General features: G+C 43.2%; 1 protein-coding gene across 1 annotated transcript in view; it reads left to right on the top strand.

The window, feature by feature from the left end:
- Window positions 1-14,127, top strand: part of DGKG (diacylglycerol kinase gamma) — a 204,027-nt gene that overhangs the window by 69,040 nt on the left and 120,860 nt on the right. The window contains exons 7-11 of the mRNA XM_037838860.1: window positions 1,321-1,370; window positions 4,915-4,989; window positions 5,562-5,684; window positions 9,922-10,039; window positions 11,612-11,700. Coding sequence (XP_037694788.1) covers window positions 1,321-1,370; window positions 4,915-4,989; window positions 5,562-5,684; window positions 9,922-10,039; window positions 11,612-11,700 — 455 coding nt within the window. The remainder of the gene's footprint in view (window positions 1-1,320; window positions 1,371-4,914; window positions 4,990-5,561; window positions 5,685-9,921; window positions 10,040-11,611; window positions 11,701-14,127) is intronic.

Genomic DNA, 14,127 nt, shown 5'->3' on the forward strand with positions numbered 1-14,127 from the left:
AAAGGAATCTCAGAGTTACAGATTCCTAGGCCCAGAGTCCTAGAGTCATGCTAGTTGGGAAGGTCTGTCCTTTTTCACATCATTTAGCCATCTGTTGGGTTGAGTGCCTTGACCCAGATATTTTGAGAAGTCACAAAGAATCTAAAGACATGAACCTACTTTTAAAGAGCTTATACTCCAACCAGGGATATACCACTTAACAAGCACAAGGTACAGAAGCATCAAAGTGTCTAGAAGGAAAGGAAGACACAAGGGCAACCTAGCAGGAATAGTATGGCTCTATGTGCTGAGAGATGCAGGGTGGTTTTATCAAGGAAGGATCAATCAAGGGAGACTCCAGAGAGAAATCAAGCATGATGAAGATTTTAAAAGATGGGAGGAAAATGAAAAAATGTTCATCACTGTCTCCACCCTGCTTAGTTCTGAGACCAGACAGGAGGTCATTGAAAAAAATGCAGGATTCAAGATTTCATAAATGAACATTTACTCCTTTACTCAAATTTCTTTCTCTGACCTTTGTCATTCTGCATCTCCTCCCTGCAGCTATAACATGACAGAGGGTGTTTCTAAATAACATATTGACATTTTAGGAAAAGAGATATGATAGCTCCTAGAATAGTAACTACCTTATAGCATTGTTGAGGATTAAGTCAATGAAAATGAGAAAGTGCTTAGGGTAGTAACTTTTACATATTAAATGCTACGTATAAATATTTGTTAATAAAAGAAAATAGAAAAAAATAACCTCTGTTGAGTGCTTTCTGCTTTCCAAGCACTGCAAACATGGCAGGTCATTTGCATATTAGTCTCATAATAATCCATTTTATAGATGAGGAAACTGAGCTTGAAGAGTTAAATGACTTGTTTGATACCACAGAGGTAGTAAGCATCAAGGCCAGGATTTTAAAAAGCCAGATCTGCCTACCTCTGTAGCCTGCACCCTTTCTATATATAATAGAAGCAGCAGCCCATCTACAATTTTGGTGTGCTGCCCCATCGTCACCTGGGCATTTGCTCTGAGTTATGGTCTAGTAATCCTGAGAGGTGTGCATGCTCTACAGGAATCCCACTTGTGATCTAGATCTCGCCAGCCAGTTATTGCTTAGACAGTCCTAAGCCAGGTGACTTTGTTCTGCTCCCTCTTTCCACCCTCTCCTTAAGGAAGTCAGACTCCACACCTTGGATGGTGGTGAACTGGCTGCAACAGCCTTTGCCCCAGTAATGACCAAAACTGATCTAAGCACACGGCAGCATCAAAACCTCAGCCCGTCCCTGGTTCCTAGAGGTCACCTCAAGCCTCACCTCTGTATTTTTTTGCAGTCATGTTTCGACTCTATGACAGAGATGAGAATGGTCTCCTGGACCAAATGGTAAGTTCCCTTCATCTATCCCTCCTGTGCCTGAGAAAGGCTGGGGGAGGGAAGAGCAGGTAGAGGAAGAGTCTGAATACTCTTGGTTCCATCTTTATAAGAATAGCAATGTCCCAATAAAGCCTGCAGAAATCTGAGTAGACCCTCCCCTACCTTCTACTTTGAAAGAGTGAACTCCAACATACCTTTTCATTCGAGAAGCCCTGGTCTGTATAATCTCAGAGTAGGGAGATATTTTAGTATCTCATCTAGTTTAACTTCCCAAGGCAGTTTAGAAATTACCTCTGCGATTTCCTGTTGGGGCTCAGAGACACAGGGAGGTGGGCAGTGGAATCAGCAAGACCAGGGCAAGTGGTAATAGAAAGGTGGGTGTTATGGCACCACCCTTGGCTTCCTCTCAGACTCCAGAGCACTAGCTCTAGTAGTGTAGTCTGGTTCTCTCTGCTCTGAGCACATGATCCCTTCCTATTGTACCTGGGAAAGCCTGAGACACCCTTCCTCTCCCCAGGAGTAGGCAGGGATAGGTCAGGGATCATGAAATAAAAGGAGTGATATAAAAGGAAGAAGGCAGAGAGAGAAGACAAACAGGAAGCCATGCCCTGCCCTCATGGCTGACAATATTATAGGTGGGTTCACTTAAAGGAAGGCTCTGAGGTTGAGGTGAATGCAGCTGAGTCAGCCTGGAGGAAGGAAGAAAAGGAGGGAAGGAAGGAGGGAGGGAGGGAGGGAGGAACACGCCCACCTGATGACCATGCCAAGGCCCTCTAAAGATAAGGTGCCTCTATGGGATCCCTACAACCACATTGCAATGCTGAGGGTTGGGTCATGCTAGGGAACAACCAGAGAATCCTACACTCTCAAGTATTTGGTCAACACATATTTATTGAGTATCTACCTTACATCAAGCACTATTCTAAGCACTGGGGATACAAGAGAGAAGCCAACTGACAAAATTCCATGCACTTATTATGTATGTAACTGACATGCAAATGTTCAGGGAAGATCACAAGTGTAAGTATGCATGTGTGCGTGTGTGTGTGTGTGTACATGCTCACACACACATTTATAAACACATACAGAGAGACAGAGAAAAAGATAAGTAAATGAAGTAAAAGGTTAATAGGTGAATCTGGATAAGGATATATATGAATGTCATTTGTGCTATTTTATTTTTGCCACTCTTCTGAAAGTTTGAAATTATTTCCAAACAAAAAGTTTAAAAAAAGTTCCATGCCCTCATGCAGTTTTCATTCTAGTGCAAGCACAGACACTAAACAACATGGTAAAATGCATGTTAGGTAGAGGTGTGTGCTAAGAAGAAAATAAAGAAAGGAAAGGAAGCATTGGAGGGTAGCCAAGGAAGGTCTCCCTGAGGACATCTAAACTGATGTTTGAAGGAGGTGAGGGAGTGACTCATGGGGATATGCAGAGGGAGAGTCTTCCAGGCAGATGAAACAGCAGGCACAAAAGTCCTGAGGAGCGCCTGGAAGATTAGAAGATTAACTAGGATAGCAGAATGAATGAACAGATAAGGTCAGAGTGAGTAATCAGAGGTGATCAGAGAATAATGGTGATGAAGAGGAGGGAGGAGTTTGCAAAACATGTCAGGTCTTATAGATGGTTGAAAGGGTTTGTCTTTTACTCTGGAAAGGTGGGGAACCACTGGAGACGTAGACTAGAAGAGTGATACGATTGACTTACTTATGTTAACAGGATAGCTCTAGCTGCTGTGTTGAAAATAGACTAGAGATGCCAGCAGGGATACCAGTTAGGAGTCTGTGGAAATAATTAAGCCAAGCTATGATGGTAACTTGGTGGAGGCACTGGAGGTGATAAGAAGTAGTTAAATTCTGGATATATTTTGAAGGTAACATGAGTGGACTGTAGTGAGGCTCAAAAGAGTTATCTAATTCAGCTTCCCACCCAAAATCCCTAGCAAACAGACTTCCAGCCTATTTTTGAACACTTCCAGTGATTAGGATGCTCAGTCACTACCTGAAGACAGCTATCCCTCTGCTGGCAATGGCCCTGGCACCAGGGACAGTTTTCAACACAAAACCTGCTTCTGCCCTCTCCTCCCCCACCCCCAACCCAGTATGGAGACCAAAATAGGCCAACCTTCAGCTCTTTCCTTCCTTCCATCCCGTACATAGTTCCGCCCTCTATAAATGACCAGCCTAAGTTGAATATTGATTCTATATTATAGGCCATCAAATACTTGAAGGTTTATCTTATGTTCCCTAAATTTCCCTCCAAGCTAAAATTTACCAATTCCTACACTGTTTCTCAAGAGGCATGGTATAAATATCCACTCTGAACAAGCTCCAGTTTGTCAATGCAATTTTTAAAATATGGAACCAAATGGAACCCAACCCTCCATGACTCTTTACATGTCCAAATGTGGCCTGACCAGAGTAGACATCTGGGGAACTAGTTGTTCCTAAAATCTGCCTACTCTCCTTCTATTTTCATAGCCCAAGACTGACTCTAATTTCTCAGTTCCAGAATACCATTATTCTCTCAATGAATCTTGATTCCAACCAAATTTACCAGCTCTTTTTCCATTGAAACTTCTGCCAAGCCCCATTCCCACTTTTCTGCTCATCTCTTTGCTCCCATCTACTGTTCCATTCTGCAATTTTTCAGTGGACTATTTTCTAATTTGCATGAAATGGTTTTTTAAATCTGTTAGATTTCACCTTGCTTGTTTCGATCCAGCATTTTACCTGATGGAGGTAACACTTTTGAACCTCGTTTCAGTTCACCAATGTGTTACCATAGCAATCTTATCATAAACATCTTTGATGGTTCCCTGGTGATTCAAATTTTGACTTCAAATGCTTTCTCAGTGTAGGTGTGTTTCAGGAGCTCCCTTAGCACATTGATTCATTAACAACCAACAATTCTTTGGGGTTTTAGATGAAGCCTGGATTTGGTATCAAAAGGCCCCCTCATCAGGCAAACACACTCCTCGTGAATTTTCTGCTCATGGAGCCATGGACCCAGGGCTGGACCACGGTTCTCAGGGAACAGAGGAGTTGCCAAAAGGAATCTAAATCATAGTAACTGAGCTAGGACCAACACAGTAGCCATCCATCCAACTGAAAATGGTTCTTGCTGAGTATAAATGGATCCCAAGTTGCTAAAGCTGTGGATGGGGAGTGATAAGAAGGAGGAGAGACTTTTCTTGGTTTGTAAATATTTGAGGAAACTATGACCACAGTGAAGGAGAAAAGAGTCGTCCTTTTTCTGTGCTCACCAAGTCAGTAGCAAGGAAGGTGAGTCCATGAGGAGTTCAGGGAGCTTTCTGCATACCTCTGGTTAATCCATGCTCTGTGCTTCCTGTGAGCATCTACTCTCCACTGAGCGTTGTGGTCAAGGCAGAAGCAAAGGCAGCAGTAAAAACAGAGAGCCAGCTTCTCGTGAAGTGCACCAGCTACTTCTCACACTCTGCTCTACCCGTTCTCCCACTAGGTTTGATTTTGAGTCTTGCTCTTGCAAATATATATTCAGTTGATTTCTCCCTGTTTTTTTTTTTTTCCAGGAGATGGATTGCATTGTCAACCAAATGCTGCACATTGCTCAGTACCTGGAGTGGGATCCCACAGAGCTAAGGCCTGTGAGTTTCCATAAGCATGGCATGACTTCCGAGTGCACTTCCAAGATGAGGTTGGGACACACTCAGGACTTGGATGTAAATGTTTACTGGCTCTCCCAGACTCATTCTTTGGCAGCTTCTCTGGGATCCTACATCCTGACCTCCTACTTCTCTGATAGGAAACCTTGTAGGCAGCAGGGAAAAGTATGGACATAATTGAAATAATTCCTCCTAACCATTTCACCAGAGCTAAATTTTTATAATAGAAGTTTAAAGATCAAATAAGTTAGAGCTAGAATGAACTAGAGATTTTGCTTAACCACCAGATACAACTAATAATTACATTTTGGTACTCCTATGTGTCAGGTATTATTAGAAACTTTGTATACATTTTCTTTATAGTCCTACAAATAGAGCAATATTATTTCCATTTGATAGATGAGAAACCCAGAACCCAGAGAATTGAGGTGGCTTATCCAAGGCTACAGGGTTGGGTTGGGACAGAGCCAGGATGAGAGAGAAAACAGAGGTCAGAAAGGAAGAAGAAAAGTTGAGGATAAAAATGGACAACTGTTGCTCTTTGAATTTCACAGATATTGAAGGAGATGTTGCAAGGAATGGACTATGACCAGGACGGCTTTGTGTCTCTAAAGGAATGGGTGCATGGAGGAATGACCACCATCCCACTGCTGGTTCTCCTGGGGATGGATGACTCTGTAAGTCAGTAAGCTCAAGTTTAAAGACCTCTTATTTTTCAGTAAGATTAGACTCCATGCAGAAGTTACTGTCTACATATAGCCTTGGTTTCTGCCCCAGACTTCCCAATAATCACCTTATGCACACTAGGGCAACCTAAAAGTCCTCTCTGTTCTCATGCTTTGTTACCTCTTGGTGCCTGAAATATATCAGTTCATCCAACAGACATTTACTAAATTATTACTAAATGAAAGAGACACAGAGAGATAGTATTTATCCTCAAAAAGCTTATACTCAACCAGGCACAGGGCACAAAACTTCAAAGAATTCCCTCTTTCCCACAGATAAGGTTTAAAAATGCTAAGAAAGTTGAGAAAGGAAGGAAGGAGGGAGGGAGGGATAGATGGAAAGAGAGAGAAAGGGAAGGTGGAAAGAAACAAGGAATTGTGATCTTTTGGGGAGGGGCTTTCATGCATGGTATCTTATTTAATAATCAAAACAACCAGATAAGGTAGGCATTTTTATTCCCAATTTGTGCAGATGGAAACTGAGGTTCTGACCCTGAGGAGCAAAAGGAGGAGACGGGGTTTGGGCCTAACTCCAACGATCCTGCACTTTCTAACATCCCACACTTGGGAGTGAAGACCAGCGGGAAGGAAACTTAGAAGGTGTTTGACCTGACCCTGAAGGATGCATGGGATTTTGATTTCCCATTCTTGAGAATAAAGATCAGGTGGCAGGAACCTAGGAGGACATTTGAGGTGGCTCTCAAGGATGGGTATGATTGGCCGGTAGAAGATGGTAGAAGAGAGAATTGTGTGGCCAGGAGAAGAACGTGATCAAAGACCCCCAAATGAAGGAGAGTTCGGGGTGTGTTAGGGAAATCTCCCAGTTTGATCAGAACAGGGGATACATGTAGAGGCTTAAGGTGGAATCAGTGGTTATATATGGCTAGTATCTGGCCTAGTCAGTTACTACATTTTCTGCTTATATGCCAGGTGAACTCACTTCCATACATGAGTTGGGGAAGAATAGAACTAAAAGCACAAATGGCGGCATTGTGCACTGGACTGGACAGTTGCCAGGTCGTGTGACAATATAATCTCTTTGAGATTACTGGAGTGTCAGAGAGGAACAGAACAGGACAGACAGCCGTTAATGTCTCCATCTGACAGTTCTGCAGTTTAGGACTAAACCTGAGCTTTCCTTTCTGACACTGATGTCTGGTTCTTTCCAAGTACTGAGTAGAAGTTGAAGAACCAGGATCCACACAACTCCCTTCTTACTACTTAGAACCCTAGGAAGTTAGAGCTGGAAGAAACCTTTGTGATCCTCCAGTCCTATCTCCTTCATTTTACAAATTGATGCCCAGAGAGATAAAGGGACTTGGCCAGGGATGCACACCTAGTTAATTCCAGAGGCCATCCCCCATATTCAGTAACATCAGACTTCTCATTCAACAATTCATTATGAAGAACCTACTATGCACACACATAGGCTGGGACCTGGGAGCGCAAAGATAAATAAGATATCATTTCTGCTATCAATACTCACTCAGGATTATATTTGGATAAAAGATGGAAGTTCTGCTTAGATGACTTTTCAATATACCTGTTTTTTCTCAGAATATAGGAATAGATTTGGTGCATTCTAATCACAAGGACCCATTTTCTACTTTCTATGCTGAAGTCCAAACTGCTATCAACTCCTTGCATGGAGAGGAGCCATAATCCTATGGCTGGGATGGGAGGGTCAGGCTATTCAGCATTGTCCCTGGTTTCGCTCCTCAGTACTAAGTTAGCTTTGCAAAAGTTATAATTCGCATCAGGAAAGTGGCAAACACAAAGCAAATTCAAATTTACCTTGTTTTAATCAAAAGTTTTGTACACTTATTTTTATATACTAAACTGTCAAATTTTTTATGTTTAATATTTGGGATTCTAGAAAAAGCAGCCCTCAATGTCTTAAAAGTCTTATTGCTTGTTTGGCTTTTCGAAAGCCCACATAAAGCCACTGAAAAATCTGGGGATCTCTGAAATGGATACACAGGAAAAAAAAACTGTCTCCTGGTGAAATTCCAACAATGACATAAAACTGGGTGTGTGCAAGGAAGGGTGGTTATACCCATGTTTTCCAGCCTCTGGTGTGCAGAAATGAAAAGCCACATGATGGTGCTACAACCCAAGCAGAAATGTTACTTTAGCCCAAGCCAGGGAAAACAGTAGCCGAGAAAGGGGGAGTCAGCTAACTGGTTCACTTTGCTAAAAAAGTATTTTCTGCTAAAATGACAGTCCTTTGGGCTACATGAAGAAATCGAATCTACTGAAGAATGCAGTGATTTCCCTTCAGCCCAAGACAGTCCATGAAAGCAAACCCTGGTAAATGGATGTAGGAAGTTGGCAGAGCAAGGACTCTGAGGCCAGCAAGAGACTCCAGTTTGACAACTGACTCAGTCTTTTATTATCTTGGGCTATTTCTGTAATTATATAACTCCCCTGCATCTCCTTTTCTTCATTTCTAGAACAGGAGTAAATCTATCTCTTTACATGTGAGAAGAAAACACCCTAGTTATTTTTGTGTTTCCCAGTGTCTGGCACTGAGTAGGAATTTAATAAGCTTTAATTGACAAAGTGTCAGGCACTGGTCTAACAGCTTACTTACATCATTTCATTTAATTCTTACAAAAAGCCCTTGAGATTGATGTTTGTCAAATGGATGAATGAATTGATTGGATGATGAAGCAGTTAATCCATTAGTAAATCCAGTTACTAGAATGGAGAGCATTAGATAACAGGGCTTTAATTTCACAAAGCTCATGTGTGGGAAGAAGCAGGCTTTTGAGGTAGTGAGAAAAACCTGGCCCAAAGGAGGTGAGTTGGAGAACATGGGCTTCTCTAGAGACTATAAGCAGAAAAGTCTGGGCACAGATAGGTCTGGCTGCAGTGACCAACCCAAACTCAGAGGTACCCTGGATTAAGAATTGGGTTTGAAGTCCACCATGTTGGACTCTGTACTGTCAACCCTCACTGCCCTACTACAGTAGTTTTTACTGCTCTTAGGACCAGTCTGAGAGTGTTACTCTTGTGATGGAGCCTTTGAGGAAGGGTCAAGGACAGTATGTGTGGGGAGGATGTTAGTGAAGCCATGACCTCAACAGGCTGTGCTCCCAGGTGCTGGAAAGTGGGAGATGTGTTGCTCCTTGGAAGGCCTGTGATTGTGTGGGGCTTTGCTTTCTAATGCATAAGGATGCACAAAGTTCTGAGCCAGGCCAAGAGATATGGTTTAGCTGTCTCTCTGACTCTGTCTCCTTACTATTTTACCTTTTTACAGAAAGTTGGTCAGAAAAGAACATTGTTTTTACTAACCTATTTTTGCTTGATTATAAAACTAGTACATGTTCATTGTAGAAAGATTGACAAATACAGAAGAAAGTAGAGATTCAAGAGTAAAATATATCCTCAGTGCTGCCAGCTATAACTAATCTCTGTTAATAGTTTGTCAAAATTTCTTCCCATCAAATATTTTATTATATAAAACTTAGATCATAAAAATATCATCAGATTTGAATTCTGCTTTTTTCATTTTAGCATTGTATCATGAGGACATTTCCATGTCATTAGATATTCTTATAAATATCTTATTGATTGTTGCCTAATATTAAATCATTAAATCAAAATTACTGCTTTGGAAATTTTGAGATTTGGTATATTTCCAGCTCTTTTGTTATTTTTAATAATGCTGGGTTGAAGATCTGACAGCATAAAAATGTTAATCTGCTTTTTAAATTTATTTCTTTAGGATAATTGGAAATGAAACCAAGAAGGGAAATTTGTAAGACAAATGGTATAAACATTTAAAATATCTCAGATAGATTAGGTAGGTAGGTAAGCAGGTAGGTAGATAGAGAGAGAGATGATAGAAGAAAGTTTATTTGGATTTACATTTCCACTAGCAGTGTAGGAGAGGGCTTATTTTATCATCTCCCATCCCCAACTCCACCCACACATACACACACCCAGTCAGGTATTCTTGGTTTTTAATATTGGCTAATTTTAGAAAACACCCACAAGAATTTTGTTTTAATTTGTATTTCTCTTAAGGGAGTCCTTAAAACAGTAAAATAAATGAATGTCTTGTCTTCCAAATATAAGAAGAGCATCCTACTTAGAAAACAGAAGAATGGACAAGAGCTGAGCCCTGGCTTCCTCTAGCTTGGGGCTGCCTGCTCAAGGGGTCACCCATCTGCTCCCCCTGCAGGCCTCCAAAGGGGATGGGAGGCATGCCTGGACCTTGAAGCATTTCAAGAAACCCACCTACTGCAACTTCTGCCACATTATGCTGATGGGCGTTCGGAAGCAAGGCCTGTGTTGTGTTTGTGAGTAAACTTCTCTCAAACCCTTTTCCCCCAGGAGCTCTCTTACTCTGCACATTCCAGAGTAAATCATAGTATTTCTGCCTACTATCTTGGGGAACTTCCCATATCACTCCAATGCAGGGAATAAAGCAAGACCTGTGTGTCCAGATTTTGCTGCACCAAAGTCAACTGACAAGTATTGTCCTATTGTTGAGTTCTGTCATGGGACACCAACCCCTAGGGGGAGAAAAGGTGTTGAGGTCCACATGCAATTAAAAAATATCTCATAATAACTTTAGTTGGGTTTTCCTAGCGAATGTTTATTTTGGGTATGGTCAGAGGAATCTGTTTTTTTTTAATTAATAAGCAACATAAAAAACTATATTCTGTAACTACAGTGGAAACTAAAACTACATTTATTTTGCTTTATAATCCATGTGGGAAAGTCAGAGAGAGGAAAGGGAAAAAACAAAAACACACAAGTGAGAGATAGGAGAAAAAGGAGAGAGGGAGACTGCAAAAGAGAACAGGGAGGAAAAAACAGAAGGGAAAGGAAAAGAATGGGGTGATAAAGGAAAGAAGCTGGGAACAGAGATCAAGGGGAGAGGGGAGAGATGCTACAGCAGGAAGGCTTGCAGGGCCAGGGTATGCAGGTGTGCAGAGTTCTGCCAGCTGCCTCACAGTACAGACAGCAAACACTCAGTCCAGACCCACCAGAGACGGGGGAGCTGCTGCTCCAGGGAGGCCCCTGCTTTTAGTCCAGGCAACCAAAGTGTTTCACTAAAATGCCCATGTGAGGAAGGCAGCAAGCAACCTTGGCCACAAAGTTCTTCTTAGCACAGCTGAACCCAGTGTCTACCAAAGAAAGGGGTCTGCCAGTCTTTCCAGCATCCATTCAAATCCAGCTCTCTCCCAATTATCAATAGACCCACTCTCATTTCTATTATGTTCTAGGCCCACAGGCCTCTGCTGTTTGCATATTGGTAAGTAGTAGTTGTCATCGTCATCATAGTAGTAGTAATATCAATGATAATTTATGGAATAGCTACTCTGACCAAAACACATGGTACTTTACACAAATTATTTCATTTAACCCTTCAAAAGCCTTACAGAGAGAGGCAATTTTATTCCCATCTTATAGAAAACCCTGAATTTCAGAGAGACAAAGCAATTTACCCAAGATCTTGTGGGTAGTTAGAAATGGCAGAGCCAAAATTCAGGCCAAGACCTACCTACCTGCAAGGACCCCTGCCCCTCCTATCCACTCACCAGCATGCTGACATAACACACTGTGACACTGGCTCTTCTCAAGCCCCATTTTCCTGGACATTCCTCCTGATGCCTTCACATCCACAATGGAAGGCAGTGCAATGAGGGACGGAGGTGAGCAGGACATCTGCAACATAACCGTGTGCTCTCTTCCCAATGAACGGGAGGCTGTTTTGAATTCCACCAGGCAAGGCCAGCTCCATATGTCCCCTGCCCCTGACTGGCCACCCAGAGGGAGGCAAAGGCCTTTGCTGGGTCGGGAGAGGGACTGGACATTTCTTAGGTGGTCATTTATAAGTGTTATCCTTATTTTTTTCTTTTCAGACTGTAAATACACTGTCCACGAGCGCTGTGTATCCAAAAACATTCCTGGGTGTGTGAAAACATACTCAAAAACCAAAAAGGGCGGTGAGGTTAGTATCACCTATTGCCTTGTTCTGCTGCATGCCAAGGCCCCGGCAACATGACCATCACCACAGACTCCTGGCCAGAAGGGGGCTTTGAGAGCTTTATCCAGTCTCTTCTCAGCCTTGAGGACCACTCTTAAACCACCCCATTCATCCATCCATCTATTCAGCATCTCCCCAGGGCCTTCTGTGAGCCAGGCACTGTGCTCGGAGGTACACAGATGATAAGACATGATCCCTAGCCTGCTCAAGAACTGTGATGTCTAGTGGGAGATAAAGATTTGCAAACAAAGAACAAAGTAGTGAGATATATACTCTAATAGGACTATGTAGAATGCATGGTTGAGGCACAAAGGAAGAAGTCAGGAAAGGTTTCACAAAGAAGTTGGCATTTGAGTTGAATCTTGAACCAAAATCTGGAGAACTTGACCAGGTGTTGTGGAGGACAAGGCATTCCAGGCAGAAGGAACCATGTGTTGGTGTGGCTGGAACAGAAGATTCTCAAAGGGAAGTGGTAGGACATGAGCTCAGACACAGCCTGGGAAGGGTCTTGTGAGGCCAGCTGAGGAGTTGGAAAGGAGTTTCCTATACAGCTAGGGGGTCACTGAGAGCCTTGAGTGCATGAATAGCATGATTGGGTTTGCAGACTAGGTAGCCACTCTGACCTGGTGCAGGAGAGAGACCCAAGAGAAATGAGCTCTTCCAACAGTTCAGGGAAAAGATAGTGCAGTGCCGAGGGCCAGACCGGGGCAGGGCTGACATACACCCACTGTGGTCCGAGAGGTCTGCTGTAGCACAAGTTGTGGCCCACCTGTGGCTGAATGTGATGTCAGGCCATTCTGGTTAAGTATTTTGACTATCACTCAGACTAAGGATTAAGAAGTGAAGGGAGACTGTGAGAGAGAATTTGGAGGTAGCTCCACCAGGGATATAGGCAATGAGAGTGGGGAAGAAGTCAGGAATGGCTCCCAGGTTTCCAACTTGGCTTTGGGTTATGCCATTCACTGAGTCTGGAAATAGATTCTCCTGAAAATTAGCAGTGGAAGGGCACTCTGAGTTCCTGCAGAGGGAGGATTCCATCAAAGAATGAGTCAGGAGATGGTTAGTGGATGGAAGTAGTACCCAGCCCTCCCCAAAAGGGCTCCTAAGAGAGAAGGGCATCTCCAAGGACCTGCATACATGCCCCTCGAGACAGTGCATGGCCTCCTGTGCACTCCTCCACACCACACCCATACACCCTCCCTTCCATGTCCATGCCTCTCACCTGGACACACAATGCACAATCTGGGGCCCAGGCCCTAACCCTATACGCTGGAAAAGGTGGCTGAGGGTCCAGCCGGGCACAGTCACAACCTTCTGAACCCGCAGGGATAACCCAAGTCCTTCACCATCTCCTCAGATCCCAGAAGAAAATAGCGAAGGCATCGTGGTATCAGGGAAACCACCCTGGACGTGGAGTGAGGAAACCTGGCTATGAGTCCTTGCCAAGCCACTTACCAGCCACCAAACCTTGGGCCACTCACTTAACCCCTCCAAAGCCTCAGTTTATTTTTTCTCTGCAAAAGAGAAATAATAATTTGGAGCAAATTCAATCTGACCATGAAGATGGGAAATTGATTAGCAAACTGGCTTATTTAGACCCTCAGGGATGCATAGCAGAAAATGAGAAGCGACAGATTAGTCATGACACTTCTAGAGGGACAACTTTACCAAAAACATCGCGGGGGGAGGGTGTTAAGTATCTTAATTTCTAATAATGTAAAAGTAGTATCATGCAAATATTTCATGCTTTTTTTTTGCATTTTTAATATTATATTTAAATATTACTTGTCCATATTACTTGTCCAGGCTCCCCAGAGTCCATATCTACTTCCTTCTTCTGTGAGAGTGTCCTGGTGGAAAGTTAGGAGAAGTTCTGTAGAATTCTGGGAGGGGAGCACTGAGGGCTCAGGCCCCCAGATATTGGTACCATAGGTCAGTCACCGTCACTTAGGTTGCCGTTATTTTGGCCACGGTTCAGGTACAGCCAGCTCCACAGGGAACAGGTGGGAAAGTCATGGACTGATCCTCACTAATTTCCTTTGGACTTTTTGTCTAACTTTCTCCTATAGTGCTTCTCAACCCGGGCACTCTAAAACCTTTTAATGATGAGTCCCTCCCCAGATGGTTCTACTGGGCAGCCAAGGCTGGGAGCCACTGGCCTATAGAAGATGGGAGGGCAAAGGGAGTTAGCTTTCATTGGGCAGCACCACGGGGCCAGGGACTGTGCCCGGGAGGCTCTCCCAAGTGTGAGATCTCATTTAATCTTCCCCACAACCCTGGAGGTGAGATTTATCACTCCAGTTTTTACAGATGAAGGGCCTGAGACTCATAGAGATTCAGTAACTGGCCAAAGGTCACCCCACTGCAAAGTGGAAGGTCAGTGACCCCAAC

This window comes from Choloepus didactylus, chromosome 1 (genome assembly GCF_015220235.1).
Source record: "Choloepus didactylus isolate mChoDid1 chromosome 1, mChoDid1.pri, whole genome shotgun sequence".
In the NCBI taxonomy this organism is placed as follows: domain Eukaryota; kingdom Metazoa; phylum Chordata; class Mammalia; order Pilosa; family Megalonychidae; genus Choloepus; species Choloepus didactylus.